Genomic DNA, 15,328 nt, shown 5'->3' with positions numbered 1-15,328 from the left:
AAATCTTAGATTTCAAGCTCCCCTAAAAAAAAAGTAAATGAAAAATGTATCGCAAATAAATATAAATTTGTATATTACATATTTATTTTATATTTTTTATATTTTTCTTTATATATATATATATAAACAAATAAATCATTTATTTATGTTAGCCTCAAGTGGTGGAAAATCTAAATTTTTTGGGGGGGGGGATTTCAGAGTTTATTCACATGGTCACTATTTTATTGTATTTACAATGTAAATTAGTCATTGATAACTGTCTTTGTATTTCCGGTCACGTGACGCGCTGTAGCTCTACAACGGAAATGGCGTCGTTGTATTCAGGGTTGCCAAGTCCGTTCGCTAGAATACATCTTTTAAAGCTTTTAAATCTCGAGGCAAATTTAAGTTTATTGAAGTTTAAGTTTACACTTTCTAACAAAGCAAATACATGTATTACAAACATATAAGATGTATTTTTATATGTTTTAATAACATACCAACGAAGCAGAAACACAATAATACGCAGAATAATACGCTTAAGAGAGATGGTTAAATCGATTTTCTTAGAAAGGGTATGTATGTATGCAGATACGTTTAATCTATAATTGTATCTTACCATTACGCAATTTATTGTTTTGGTTTAGTTAACATTTACTTTTAAGTTTCCTACATATTGTCTTTCGTGTGAATGGCCAGCATAGCTCGTACTGGAGTAGTTTGTGCTTCGTTTAATTTACGTGCGTATCAGACGGGCCTGGCAACCCATCGGATCAGGAAACACTCCGAGAGGAACTCGGTCTCGACTTCAACCGCTAAAACTACATTTAAAACGACATGAAGTGAATAACTTTGCGACTCGAAGGACGAGTCCGTCCAACGGAAGACTGCGTTTTAAACGAGGAGCTGCCCACGCGCTGCCGGCGTAAGTATTTAAACATTAGGTCAACCGTTAACGTGAAGCGAGCTAAGCTACCTGACGTTAACGTGAAGCGAGCTAAACTACCTGACATTAACGTTAAGCGAGCTAAGCTACCTGACATTAACGTGAAGCGAGCTAAACTACCTGACGTTAACGTGAAGCGAGCTAAGCTACCTGACATTAACGTGAAGCGAGCTAAACTACCTGACATTAACGTGAAGCGAGCTAAACTACCTGACGTTAACGTTAAGCGAGCTAAGCTACCTGACGTTAACGTAAAGCGAGCTAAGCTACCTGACGTTAACGTGAAGCGAGCTAAGGTACCTGACGTTAACGTAAAGCGAGCTAAACTACCTGACGTTAACGTGAAGCGAGCTAAACTACCTGACGTTAACGTGAAGCGAGCTAAGCTACCTGACATTAACGTGAAGCGAGCTAAACTACCTGACGTTAACGTAAAGCGAGCTAAGCTACCTGACGTTAACGTGAAGCGAGCTAAGGTACCTGACGTTAACGTGAAGCGAGCTAAGCTACCTGACGTTAACGTTAAGCGAGCTAAGCTTCCTGACGTTAACGTGAAGCGAGCTAAGCTACCTGACATTAACGTGAAGCGAGCTAAGCTACCTGACGTTAACGTGAAGCGAGCTAAGCTACCTGACGTTAACGTGAAGCGAGCTAAGCTACCTGACGTTAACGTGAAGCGAGCTAAGCTACCTGACGTTAACGTGAAGCGAGCTAAGCTACCTGACGTTAACGTGAAGCGAGCTAAGCTACCTGACATTATGGCTACAGGGAAAACACGCGGCGGTGGATTATTAATCTACATTAACAACGACTGGTCTTCAGACTCCAAATTGGTAAGCAGCCACTGCTCCAAAGATCTGGAGTATATCACAGTCAAATGCCGACCCTTTCACCTGGCCAGAGAGCACTCAGCCGTCTTGATAACATCTGTTTACATAGCCCCTGATGCTAATGCTAGCTCGGCGCTAGCTTTGTTACACGGCTCCATCAGCGCACAACAAAGCAGATACCCTGACGCTGTCCACATCATAGGGGGGGATTTTAATCAGACTAATCTAAAGACAGTGCTCCCTAAGTTATACCAGCACGTGAAGTGTGCCACAAGGGGAAAAAATACACTGGACAAGGTGTACACAAACATCAAAAATGGCTACAGAGCCAGACAGCTGCCCCATTTGGATCAGTCTGATCACATGTCCCTGATCCTAACACCGCATACACACCAATCAGGAAAAGCGCCCCAAAATCAACAAAACAGTGAAAACTTGGCCAGAGGGCGCCATGGAACGGCTACAGGACTGCTTTGCGAAGACAGACTGGTCGGTCTTTGAAGACAGGGACCTGGAACAGCACACAGCAGCGGTCCTATGCTACATCACACACTGCATAGACACAGTCACAGAGGACAAGCGTATCCGTGTCTACCCAAACCGGAAGCCCTGGATGACCAGAGAAGTGAAAGGCCTACTCAAGGAGAGAGACACAGCCTTCAAGGAAGGTGACCAGGGCGTTACAGTGCGCCAGGGCCAAACTAAAGAGAGGAATTAGAGAGGCCAAGGCGGACTATAAAAGCAAGATCGAGGACTACCTACGGAGCAATAACACCAGAAAAGTATGGCAGGGAATACAGCATATCACAAACTTCAGACCCAGCAAATCAACAGCTGACGGTGACGCCTCCAGAGCGGAGGAGCTAAACAGCTTCTTCGCTCGCTTCGACAGAGAGCGTCCTGCAGCCACATCAACACCCCCTCAACAACCCCCCAGCCCCCCCACCCCGCCTGCACCTCACAGCAGCCACACTCTCATCGTAGAGGAGCACGAGGTGAGGCGCATGCTGAGAACGGTGAACCCGAGGAAGGCCACAGGCCCAGACGGTGTTCCAGGACAAGTACTGAGAGAATGTGCAGACCAGCTGGCTGGGGTCTTTACCAAGATCTACAACCAATCACTCTCTCAGGCTGTCGTCCCACCATGCATGAAGACTTCCACAATCATTCCGGTGCCGAAAAAGAACTCCATCACCTGCCTTAACGATTACCGCCCAGTAGCACTCACACCCATCATCACAAAGTGCTTTGAGAAACTGATCAAGACACACATCACCTCAGCTCTACCTCCCGGGTTTGACCCTCACCAGTTCGCCTACAGAACAAACAGGTCCACGGAGGACGCCATCGCCACAGCTCTGCACTCCACTCTGAGCCACCTGGAACAGAGGGGGAGCTACTGAGGCTGCTCTTTGTGGACTACAGCTCGGCATTTAACACCATCATTCCTGAGAGACTGGTGTCCAAACTATTAGATCTGGGACTATCAAGCTCAATATGCAAATGGATAATGGACTTTTTGTCTGACCGTCCCCAGAGGGTGAGGATGGGCTGCCACACCTCCTCAAACCTAAACCTCAGCATCGGCTCTCCACAGGGCTGCGTGCTGAGTCCTCTACTCTACTCCCTCTACACACACGACTGCACCCCGCACACTCCAGCAACTCGGTCATCAAGTTCATGGACGACACCACCATAGTGGGGCTCATCTCAGGAGGAGATGAGTGGCATCGGAACGAGGTGGAGAGGCTGGCAGGGTGGTGCACAGAGATCAACCTGGCCCTGAACACCTCCAAAACCAAGGAGCTGATTGTCGATTTCAGGAGGAAAAGAACAGACTTTCAGCCCTGGTCATCAGTGGAGACAATGTGGAGAGAGCCTCCAACTTCCGATTCCTGGGCGTACACCTCAAGAACACCTTACCTGGAGCACCAACACCTCAGCCACCATCAAGAAGGCACACCAGAGACTGTACTTCCTGAGAGTCCTCAGGAAAAATCACCTCACACAGGAGCTGCTAGTGTCATTCTATCGGTGCTCTATTGAGAGCATCCTGACATACTGCATCTGTGTGTGGTTCTGGAGCTGCACGGCTGCAGAGAGGAAGGCGCTCCAGAGGGTCGTGAACACCGCTCAGAAAATAATCGGATGCCCCCTCCCCGCCCTGACTGAACTCTACAACACCCGCTGCCTGAAGAAAGCCCATAGCATCCTGAAAGACCCCTCCCACCCAGGACACTGCCACTTTCAACTCATGCGCTCAGGCAGACGATACAGAGAGATGAACACAAAAACAAATAGACTGAAGGACAGTTTTTATCCGAGAGCAATAATTGTGCTCAACAGGCCCTGAACCTCTCTGCATCTGTCAAAATAATGTGCAATACACCATGTGCAATACAGAACAAATGTGCAATATTGAAAAAGTGCAAACAATTACAACATATGCCCACTCAGGAAAAATGTGCCCTTATGCCCAAATGTACACTTGGAATTTTACTACAACTGTTCGCACATATTTTAAATGCTGAGTCACTTTAAATAAGGTTGTCTTTTTTCTATTCCTCGTATACCATGTATACAATACTGACATGCCTTTTACTCACTTCTGTTATAATTCTGTACATATTTTGTTTTGTATTCTTATTTTTTATTTGTACTCCTATTTTTTTTACATTGAAGTGCACCTAGGGGACTGCTACTCAATTTCGTTGTTCTTTGAACGTGTTCTCTGTAACAATGACAATAAAGAAAGTCTAAGTCTAAGTCTAAGTCTAAATTAACGTGAAGCGAGCTAAATTACCTGACGTTAACGTGAAGCGAGCTAAGCTACCTGACGTTAACGTGAAGCGAGCTAAACTACCTGACGTTAACGTGAAGCGAGCTAAGCTACCTGACGTTAACGTGAAGCGAGCTAAGCTACCTGACGTTAACGTGAAGCGAGCTAAGCTACCTGACGTTAACGTGAAGCGAGCTAAGCTACCTGACGTTAACGTGAAGTGAGCTAAACTACCTGACGTTAACGTGAAGCGAGCTAAACTACCTGACGTTAACGTGAAGCGAGCTAAGCTACCTGACGTCAACCGTCGACGTAACTAAGCTGGACATGTTTACAATCACAGTTTCACATTTGACACTGTTCAGTTAAATAAAACTTCCACAAACCTTCTTTTCTAGTGATAACTAAGTGAATAAATAGTGTTAACTTGAATATTAAATGTGTTTAACTACTTTAATACGATATATAATTACCATCTCAACCACCAACAGGTCCTACAGGAGGATGACATGTTTATATAACTATATATAACAATATAGATGTATAACTACAGGCCCTACAGGAGGATGACATTGATTGATTGATTGATTGATTGATTGATATATTTATTTGTCGTTTGCCAGAGTACAGGTACAAAAGCATCGAAATTACAAGAAAGGGTGGATGAAAGATTACAGCATAACATGAGGGAAGAAGGCGAGAAAAAACACCAACCCCCCGACTATGCCCGAGAGGTACAGTGTGGAGCAGGAAAAACACCTTAGAACATAAGCACTTGCATTTTAGACTTGACTTGCAACGAGTAGGAAGGGGAGGGAGGTAATCCAACAACTGGGTGATCTAAGCCCATCCATTGGGGCAGAAGGTAACCAGCACCGACAAGCAGCCAGCGGTCCGGCGCCAACACAGCAGCGCCAGCCACAGCCCGTCCGGTCCACTGGGGTGAAAAGCAGGCGGCGTGGGATGGGGAGGGTAGTGAATGCAATCAGTATTATTGAAAGTTCGTATGCGTGTTCTGGTATGTCGTCCTCCCCAGGCCACAACAGACAGAGTTCTCAGTCCGCAAGATGGTCGTTGCCATGGAGATAGCCTTGAAAGGTCCTGGGAGAAAACAACCACAGGTGTCTGTGGATAGGGGAAGGAATGAGAGGTTCTCACTTCAGCGATCTTCAGGAGTTGTTGTTCCCGCCTTGGCCAAGGCACCGTTCTGGTTGAGGAGCAGATAAGATTGGGATTGTTTGGTCTGCCAGCAGCTACATCCAATTTGCGCACCTGCTATTCCACCACTTTCCTCCCATTTTCAAATCGATCCAATTTCGCCGGGCAGCCTTAGGGGCTTTTAACGGCTGTCACCGTTTCCTTAATTTTCCGATAAACCAGGGCACGCCAAATCCAAACAACAGAAATCCTGTAATCATAGTTCGAATAGGTAGATGTCATCCGTCCTCCACGGAAAGGCTGCTAGGCACACGACACGTCCATCGTAACCAGCTGCAACGCCCCGGCAGGACGGGCAGGTTCCCCAAACCCAAGCTTCTCGAGAAGACGGTGTCAATTGCGTTGAGAGACCAGTTGATCAGATGATCAGTTGATCGGTCCATGGTTTTTAGTTCGAAGAGCGATGAGGAGAGAGTCTCTCAAGTATAAAACAAGACAAGACATGACGAGAGAAGCCAAGCAGGGAAGGGAAGATCATGGGGAGGAGAGGGAGAGAAAATGCGACCGCCTCCGAAGAGAGCCAAGAGAGACTGTTTATATAACTATATTTAACAATATAGATGTATAACTACAGGCCCTACAGGAGGATGGCATGTTTATATAACTATATAACTACAGGTCCTACAGGAGGATGGCATGTTTATATTACTATATATAACTATATAACTACAGGTCCTACAGGAGGATGGCATGTTTATATAACTATATATAACTATATAACTACAGGTCCTACAGGAGGATGGCATGTTTATATAACTATATATAACTATATAACTACAGGTCCTACAGGAGGATGGCATGTTTATATAACTATATATAACTACAGGCCCTACAGGAGGATGGCATGTTTATATAACTATATATAACTACAGGTCCTACAGGAGGATGGCATGTTTATATAACTATATATAACTACAGGCCCTACAGGAGGATGGCATGTTTATATAACTATATATAACTACAGGCCCTACAGGAGGATGGCATGTTTATATAACTATATAACTACAGGTCCTACAGGAGGATGGCATGTTTATATAACTATATAGATGTATAACTACAGGTCCTACAGGAGGATGGCATGTTTATATAACTATATAACTACAGGCCCTACAGGAGGATGGCATGTTTATATAACTATATATAACTACAGGTCCTACAGGAGGATGGCATGTTTATATAACTATATATAACTACAGGCCCTACAGGAGGATGGCATGTTTATATAACTATATAACTACAGGTCCTACAGGAGGATGGCATGTTTATATAACTATATAGATGTATAACTACAGGTCCTACAGGAGGATGGCATGTTTATATAACTATATAACTACAGGCCCTACAGGAGGATGGCATGTTTATATAACTATATAACTACAGGCCCTACAGGAGGATGGCATGTTTATATAACTATATAACTACAGGTCCTACAGGAGGATGACATGTTTATATAACTATATAACTACAGGTCCTACAGGAGGATGACATGTTTATATAACTACAGGCCCTACAGGAGGATGGCATGTTTATATAACTATATATAACTATATAACTACAGGTTCTACAGGAGGATGACATGTTTATATAACTATATAACTACAGGTTCTACAGGAGGATGACATGTTTATATAACTACAGGTCCTACAGGAGGATGGCATGTTTATATAACTATATATAACTATATAACTACAGGTCCTACAGGAGGATGGCATGTTTATATAACTATATAACTACAGGTCCTACAGGATGATGACATGTTTATATAACTATATATAACTATATAGATGTATAACTACAGGCCCTACAGGAGGATGACATGTTTATATAACTATATAACTACAGGTCCTACAGGAGGATGGCATGTTTATATAACTATATATAACTATATAACTACAGGCCCTACAGGAGGATGGAATGTTTATATAACTATATAACTACAGGTCCTACAGGATGATGACATGTTTATATAACTATATATAACTATATAGATGTATAACTACAGGTCCTACAGGAGGATGACATGTTTATATAACTATATAACTACAGGTCCTACAGGATGATGACATGTTTATATAACTATATATAACTATATAGATGTATAACTACAGGTCCTACAGGAGGATGGCAGGCCTGCTCTCGTCTGTGAAGCGAGGGCTGCAGCTTGAGGCTCTGAGGGAAGCCGGCCGCCAGTATCCCGTCTTCTGCTTCGTGCTGCTGGCGATGGCGTCGCTGACTCTGCTGCTCACCAGGTAGGTGAGGTGCATGCTGGGAGAGTCACGAGACGTCTGGCTCCGTCAGTATTTGTTGTCGTACTCGAGACATTTGAAGACTAATCGGTGCCCCCGTAGGTTCCTCCACGTCCTGATGGTGTTCTGGTCGTTCCTGGCCGGCGTGGCCACGTTCTACTGCTCCCTGGGCCCAGAGTCCCTCCTGCCCAACGTGTTCTTCAGCGCCGGGCCCAGGAGAGAAGTGAGTCCATTGGGCCTGAAGCACCACGGGCCAGAAAGGAGCCGATGTAACGCTCTTTTGTTGAGGATCCATCTTGGGTTTTTTAATTAATAATGTAACTGAAGAGAACCTCCGCTGGATCTCCGTTAGCGGTGCTGCTAACGTTACTAGCTCTCCTGTTGGTCTTAACACCGATTGGTTGTTTACAAAGTCACATGATCAGAGACTAGAGAAACATCATGATGTCATGATCACATGTTCTACTGATCACATGATCTACAGATGTTCTACTGATCACGTGATCTACACATGTTCTACTGATCACGTGATCTACAGATGTTCTACTGATCACGTGATCTACACATGTTCTACTGATCACGTGATCTACACATGTTCTACTGATCATGTGATCTACACATGTTCTACTGATCACGTGATCTACACATGTTCTACTGATCACATGATCTACAGATGTTCTACTGATCACGTGATCTACACATGTTCTACTGATCACGTGATCTACACATGTTCTACTGATCATGTGATCTACACATGTTCTACTGATCACATGATCTACAGATGTTCTACTGATCACGTGATCTACACATGTTCTACTGATCACGTGATCTACACATGTTCTACTGATCACGTGATCTACACATGTTCTACTGATCACGTGATCTACACATGTTCTGATCACGTGTTCTACACATGTTCTACTGATCACGTGATCTACACATGTTCTACTGATCACGTGATCTACACATGTTCTACTGATCACGTGATCTACAGATGTTCTACTGATCACGTGATCTACACATGTTCTACTGATCACATGATCTACAGATGTTCTACTGATCACATGATCTACAGATGTTCTACTGATCACATGATCTACACATGTTCTACTGATCACATGATCTACAGATGTTCTACTGATCACATGATCTACAGATGTTCTACTGATCACATGATCTACACAAGTTCTACTGATCACGTGATCTACAGATGTTCTACTGATCACGTGATCTACACATGTTCTACTGATCACATGATCTACACAAGTTCTACTGATCACGTGATCTACACATGTTCTACTGATCACGTGATCTACACAAGTTCTACTGATCACGTGATCTACAGATGTTCTACTGATCACGTGATCTACACATGTTCTACTGATCACATGATCTACACAAGTTCTACTGATCACGTGATCTACACATGTTCTACTGATCACGTGATCTACACATGTTCTACTGATCACGTGATCTACACATGTTCTACTGATCACGTGATCTACACATGTTCTACTGATCACATGATCTACACAAGTTCTACTGATCACGTGATCTACACAAGTTCTACTGATCACGTGATCTACACATGTTCTACTGATCACATGATCTACACATGTTCTACTGATCACATGATCTACACATGTTCTACTGATCACATGATCTACACATGTTCTACTGGATGTTGGCTGACTTGACGTGTTTCCTCCCCAGCGGCGTGAGCAGGAGTTGTTTCCTTCGGGTCACAGCTGTGCCGTGTGCGGGAAGGTGAAGTGCAACCGTCACCGGTACGTCTGGTTGTTTAACGTGATATTTATTAACTATTATAATTACAATAACAATAGAGAAGTTATGTAATGGTAACTCTTGATGAATTTGGAAGAAATCTACTGACGTAAACAGAGAAATTAGTAAAATAAAAGTTTTTTCCGACGAGTCTGAAAGAAGATGTTGTGTTTAAATAAATGTACCCAATATATTTTACTTTGTCACCAAACTGATCAAGAATTCTTTAATTCAGGCGATTATGTACAACTAGAACACAAGTATGCCCCCTAGTGGACGTTATGAAGCACTACAGCGTCAGTGCATCTCAATAGATTAATGTCTTAAGACACACAACGTTAATCTCCCATCACCCAAAAAAACAAATGGTGGTGAGTAGAAACACACACACCCACACACACACACAGAGACACACACAGACACACACACAGACACACACAGACACACACACACACACAGAGACACACACGCGCGCACACACATAATAAAGATCCCTTCCATAAGTCGTGTTGTGTTCCCCGCAGGCCGACGCTGCTCCTGGAGAACTACCAGCCGTGGTTGGACCTGAAGGTTCCCTCCAAAGTGGACGCTTCAGTAGCCGAGGTCGCCGTGCCACACATTTTATGAGAAACAGACTTTATACCTTTTTAAAATGTATTTTCGTCTATTTTCTTACACAAGTACACGTTTAAACTCTTGCTGAATGTAAATATTTAAGTTTTAAATGTGTGTTCTGTAGGTGTTTGAGTTGGTTCTGGAGAACTTTGTGTACCCCTGGTACAGGTAAGAGAACCCCCCCCCCCCCTCGTTGTTTACATGTTATGTAAATGTGCAGAAGCTGTTCTGAACTTCCTGCTGTGGCGTTCAGGGACATCACGGACGACGAGGCGTGTGTGGACGAAGTGAGGACGACCTTCCGCTTCTTCGCGTCGGTGCTCGTCCGCCGGGCTCAAAAGGTTTGTGTTTTCTCCAGATGCACTCGGTTTTCCAGCCTCATCAGAACCTCAGGACCTCAGAACACGTTCTCCATCACCTCTCCTCCCCCAGGTGGACGTTCCGGCCGTGTTTGCAGACAAAGTGTTGAAAGCTGTCATGAAGCACATTGAGATCATTGCAAAAGCTCGACACAAAGGTACCGGAGCTCCATGCTGTCATATCAATTCATCTTGAAGCCATTATTATTATTATTATTATTATTTATGCTCCGAGAGATAAAGACGCAGCTCTCTGTCGTCGTGAATCACAGTTTCATACTGTATTCATGGTGTGTGTGTGTGTCTCTCTCTCCGTCTCTGTCTCTCTCTCTCTCTCTAGTGAAGAACGTGGAGGCCCTGCAGCAGGCCGCTCTGGATGCATACGGTCCTGACCTCCACATCGCGCTGCACAGCCGCAAAGACGAGCTGCTGTACCTGAGGAAGCTGACGGAGATGCTGTTCCCCTACGTCATGCCGCCCAAAGCCACCGACTGCAGGTACACCGTATATATACATATAAATATACACTTTTATTTTATCCCCAAGGGGAAATTAGTTCTCTGCATTTAACCGATCCTTAGTTATTAAGGAGCATATAAAACACACATTTAAAACTTAAATATTTACATTCAGCAAGAGTTTAAACGTGTACTTGTGTAAGAAAATAGACGAAAATACATTTTAAAAAGGTATAAAGTCTGTTTCTCATAAAATGTGTGGCACGGCGACCTCGGCTACTGAAGCGTCCACTTTGGAGGGAACCTTCAGGTCCAACCACGGCTGGTAGTTCTCCAGGAGCAGCGTCGGCCTGCGGGGAACACAACACGACTTATGGAAGGGATCTTTATATATGTATATAAAATAAACTAGGCTCACATAATTCACTGAAGGCAGCAGTATTTAAATGTCCGCTGTGTGTCCAGGTCTCTGGCGCTGCTGCTCCGGGAGGTGATGGCCGGTTCCGTGTTGCTGCCCACGATGGACTTCATGGCCGACCCGGTGAGTGGCGCCGGCGGCCGGAACGCGGCGTGCTCGTGTATTTAATCGTGTATTTAATTCATAAAACCAGAGTTTACAAAGTTTTTTCACATGAAAGCCAGTCTGTAAAAATGAGTTTGAAGACGTCGTTCAAAGACCGCGACGTCTCTTAAAAGTCGTTTATTTAGATTTGCTTTTCACCCGTGAGGCTACTTATGATGTCATCGTTCCGGTTTATATTGTTATTGCTTTTACCTTTTTTTAAAAATAAAGAGTAACTTTATAGGAATTGACACCAAACAAGAACATATTCCTCACGTTCATGAGTTTTGTTTAAGTTTCCACTCAATATTTTATGATGAAATATATAATCACGCCGAACTGATCCGAACTTCAGAGCTTTAAGACGACGTCTCTTTGCTTTTCAGGACACTGTGAACCTCATGGTGCTGATCTTCCTCGATGAGACTCCCGTGAGTTACAGATGAACACCATCCTCCACCTTCATGTTCCTCTGATCATCTCCTCCTTAATGCTCCTCTCTGTCTGCAGCCTGAAGCCTCCACCGATGCTCCGTCCTCTCTGGTGCCGTTCTTACAGAAATACGCAGACGTCAGCAACAAGAAGGCGTCTGTGAGTAACTGAGACCTGACATCAGAGACCTGGTTCTGCAAGAACCCACTGTGGGGAACCCTTAATTAATATGATCAATGTATCAGGTTGGTAGGTTAGGTTGTTAGGTTTGTAGGTTGCTAGGTTAGGTTTGTAGGTTAGGTTGTTGGGTTTGTAGGTTGCTAGGTTTGTAGATTGCTAGGTTTGTAGGTTGCTAGGTTAGGTTTGTAGGTTAGGTTTGTAGGTTGCTAGGTTAGGTTTGTAGGTTGTTAGGTTTGTAGGTTGGTAGGTTAGGTTTGTAGGTTGGTAGTTAGGTTGGTAGGTTAGGTTTGTAGGTTGCTAGGTTAGGTTTGTAGGTTGGTAGTTAGGTTGGTTGTTAGGATTGTAGGTTGCTAGGTTAGGTCTGTAGGTTAGGTTTGTAGGTTGCTAGGTTAGGTTTGTAGGTTGGTAGTTAGGTTGGTTGTTAGGTCTGTAGGTTGCTAGGTTAGGTTTGTAGGTTGGTAGTTAGGTTGGTTGTTAGGTTTGTAGGTTGGTAGTTAGGTTGGTTGTTAGGTCTGTAGGTTGCTAGGTTAGGTTTGTAGGTTGGTAGTTAGGTTGGTTGTTAGGTTGCGTTGCTAGTAGTTGTAGGTTGCTACAGTTGTAGGTTGGTAGTTAGGTTGGTTGTTAGGATTGTACGTTGCTAGGTTAGGTCTGTAGGTTGCTAGGTTAGGTTTGTAGGTTGGTAGTTAGGTTGGTTGTTAGGTTTGTAGGTTGCTAGGTTAGGTTTGTAGGTTGCTAGGTTAGGTCTGTAGGTTGCTAGGTTAGGTTTGTAGGTTGGTTGTTAGGATTGTAGGTTGGTAGGTTAGGTTTGTAGGTTGCTAGGTTAGGTTTGTAGGTTAGGTTTGTAGGTTGCTAGGTTAGGTCTGTAGGTTGCTAGGTTAGGTTTGTAGGTTGCTAGGTTAGGTTTGTAGGTTGCTAGGTTAGGTTTGTAGGTTGGTAGTTAGGTTGGTTGTTAGGTTTGTAGGTTGCTAGGTTAGGTTTGTAGGTTGCTAGGTTAGGTCTGTAGGTTAGGTTTGTAGGTTGCTAGGTTAGGTCTGTAGGTTGCTAGGTTAGGGTTTGTAGGTTGGTTGTTAGGTTTGTAGGTTAGGTTGTTAGGTTGGTTGTTAGGTTGGTAAGGTAGATGGTAGATTGGTAGGTTGTTACGTAGGTTGTTAGGTAGGTTGGTTGGTAAGTTGTTATGTTGGTAGTTTGGTATGTAGATGGATATACAAAATATCGAAATACACAATACAAAGTTTATATAATCACAATAATAAATACGTACAAAGTAAATCATCTTTTTCATATGGAAACGTTCTCTGTGAAGGAACCTTCATGTGGTGGTTCAGGTGTGTTGTTCTTTATCTTGTATTCTATCGTTGTATAATAATAATGTTGAGTCTAATGAGCGGCTCCCTCCTCCAGGTGCTGAAGCTGGACCTGAAGGAGATCCGGGAGCAGCAGGACCTCCTGTTCCGCTTCATGAACTTCCTGAAGCAGGAAGGAGCTGTTCACGTGCTGCAGTTCTGCCTCACTGTGGGTAAGAAGCCACCTGACTCCATGAACATGGGGCAGCATATGCATGTGTACAGAGATGTATGTAGGTGTATATCTATAGCAATATCTATCTATATATATATAGATATATATATATCTATATATATATATATGTGTGTGTATATATTTTATATAGAAATAAATATATATATGTATGTATATTAGTGCTGTGAAAAATAACGCGTTAATTCAATTTCAGGTTTAACTAGTTTTTGTTTTTTTAACGCATTTAACGCATGCGCAGAATGAGCTTCCAATCTGTCTGTTGTTGGTCATCGGGACGAAAAAAAAGTCACTTGCAAAATGAGCTTCCAATACACCACTTCAATCTGAACTCTGTCCGCTCTCATGCAGACGGTCTGTTCATCGGTAATGATCCTTCCGCAGGTTCACCTCCGGAAACCTTGTTCCGACTTTTACTTCCTGTAGATCAGGGTCTCAACACGTCGATCGCGACCTGCCAGTCGATCGCGGCGTAGTGTCGGTAGATCGCATGACATTAAAGAGATTGGCCCGCCCCCTGACATGTTCTCTATAGCACGTCTTTGTTCTTTTATTAAACTAAACGTCTGTTGTTGATCTCCACAGCAGCATGTCATTTCTGTCTACGCGTTGCGTTAACACTTATCGATCTCCGTCTGGCGCCACAGAGCTCCGCGCGCGCATCGGGACCGAGCAAAAAAAGTCACTTGTCAATCTGTCCACCTGTCCGGGCCGGTGAGGTTTCAGCTTTGCAGCGGTGTCCCGCCGTCCCTTTCATCACGGCCCAGTTCATGAAGAAAACCCACACAGTCAGTTTGCCTCAGCAGCTGCTAGAGGAAGACTAGAGGCCTTTAGATTGTATCATGGTGGAGTTAATGGTTGACAAACAAGAGAAACATGTTCTGTTTAACCCTCCTGTTACCTTTACATTTACTAACATATTTTACCCTCGGGTCAATTTGACCCCAGCAATTAAAACCTCCAGAAAATTATTAGAATTAATATTGCTTCCCAAGTTTAAGTGTGAGGTACTTTATGTTTGTTTGTTGACTACCTAAATAGCCCTTTAAATAAATAAAAAAGTTGATATTTCTGATATGTTTGACACAGTGAAAAACAGCCTGGGGTCAAATTGACCCCAAAGAACACCGACATTAAACATTGAATGGGGTCAAATGGACCCGAAAGGTAACAGGAGGGTTAAACATTCTGTTTAGGATGAAGATGTATTAATGTTCCATATGGAAGAAAACTGCTAAATAACTGCTGAGTTGCAGCACCATTGTATAGAAGAATGTATATATCCGTCTTTTGTCATAAATCTCTATGTTCTCACAAAATATACCGAGAATATCGGTAATATGTGATTAATCATGATTAATCCACAAAAACCTGTGATTAACCCGATTAAAAATTTTAATCGT

At 43.5% G+C, this 15,328-nt stretch overlaps 1 protein-coding gene across 5 annotated transcripts in view; it reads left to right on the top strand.

Annotated features, from left to right (window-relative positions):
• The first annotated feature begins 736 nt into the window (after positions 1-736).
• snx14 (sorting nexin 14) overlaps positions 737-15,328 on the top strand; it is a 30,208-nt gene continuing 15,616 nt past the window's right edge. Inside the window, exons 1-13 of one of the 5 annotated variants that reach the window (XM_056427485.1) lie at positions 737-904; positions 7,861-8,001; positions 8,101-8,221; positions 9,712-9,785; positions 10,308-10,386; positions 10,523-10,566; positions 10,652-10,739; positions 10,831-10,915; positions 11,098-11,254; positions 11,681-11,756; positions 12,164-12,208; positions 12,288-12,368; positions 13,791-13,905. In XM_056427485.1, coding sequence (XP_056283460.1) covers positions 7,874-8,001; positions 8,101-8,221; positions 9,712-9,785; positions 10,308-10,386; positions 10,523-10,566; positions 10,652-10,739; positions 10,831-10,915; positions 11,098-11,254; positions 11,681-11,756; positions 12,164-12,208; positions 12,288-12,368; positions 13,791-13,905 — 1,093 coding nt within the window. In that variant the 5' untranslated portion in view covers positions 737-904; positions 7,861-7,873. The remainder of the gene's footprint in view (positions 905-7,860; positions 8,002-8,100; positions 8,222-9,711; positions 9,786-10,307; positions 10,387-10,522; positions 10,567-10,651; positions 10,740-10,830; positions 10,916-11,097; positions 11,255-11,680; positions 11,757-12,163; positions 12,209-12,287; positions 12,369-13,790; positions 13,906-15,328) is intronic. The other 4 variants (XM_056427486.1, XM_056427483.1, XM_056427482.1 and 1 more) reach the window with 4 other exon arrangements.

This window comes from Pseudoliparis swirei, chromosome 12 (genome assembly GCF_029220125.1).
Source record: "Pseudoliparis swirei isolate HS2019 ecotype Mariana Trench chromosome 12, NWPU_hadal_v1, whole genome shotgun sequence".
NCBI lineage: Eukaryota > Metazoa > Chordata > Actinopteri > Perciformes > Liparidae > Pseudoliparis > Pseudoliparis swirei.
This window is presented reverse-complemented; position numbering and strand designations above follow the sequence as displayed.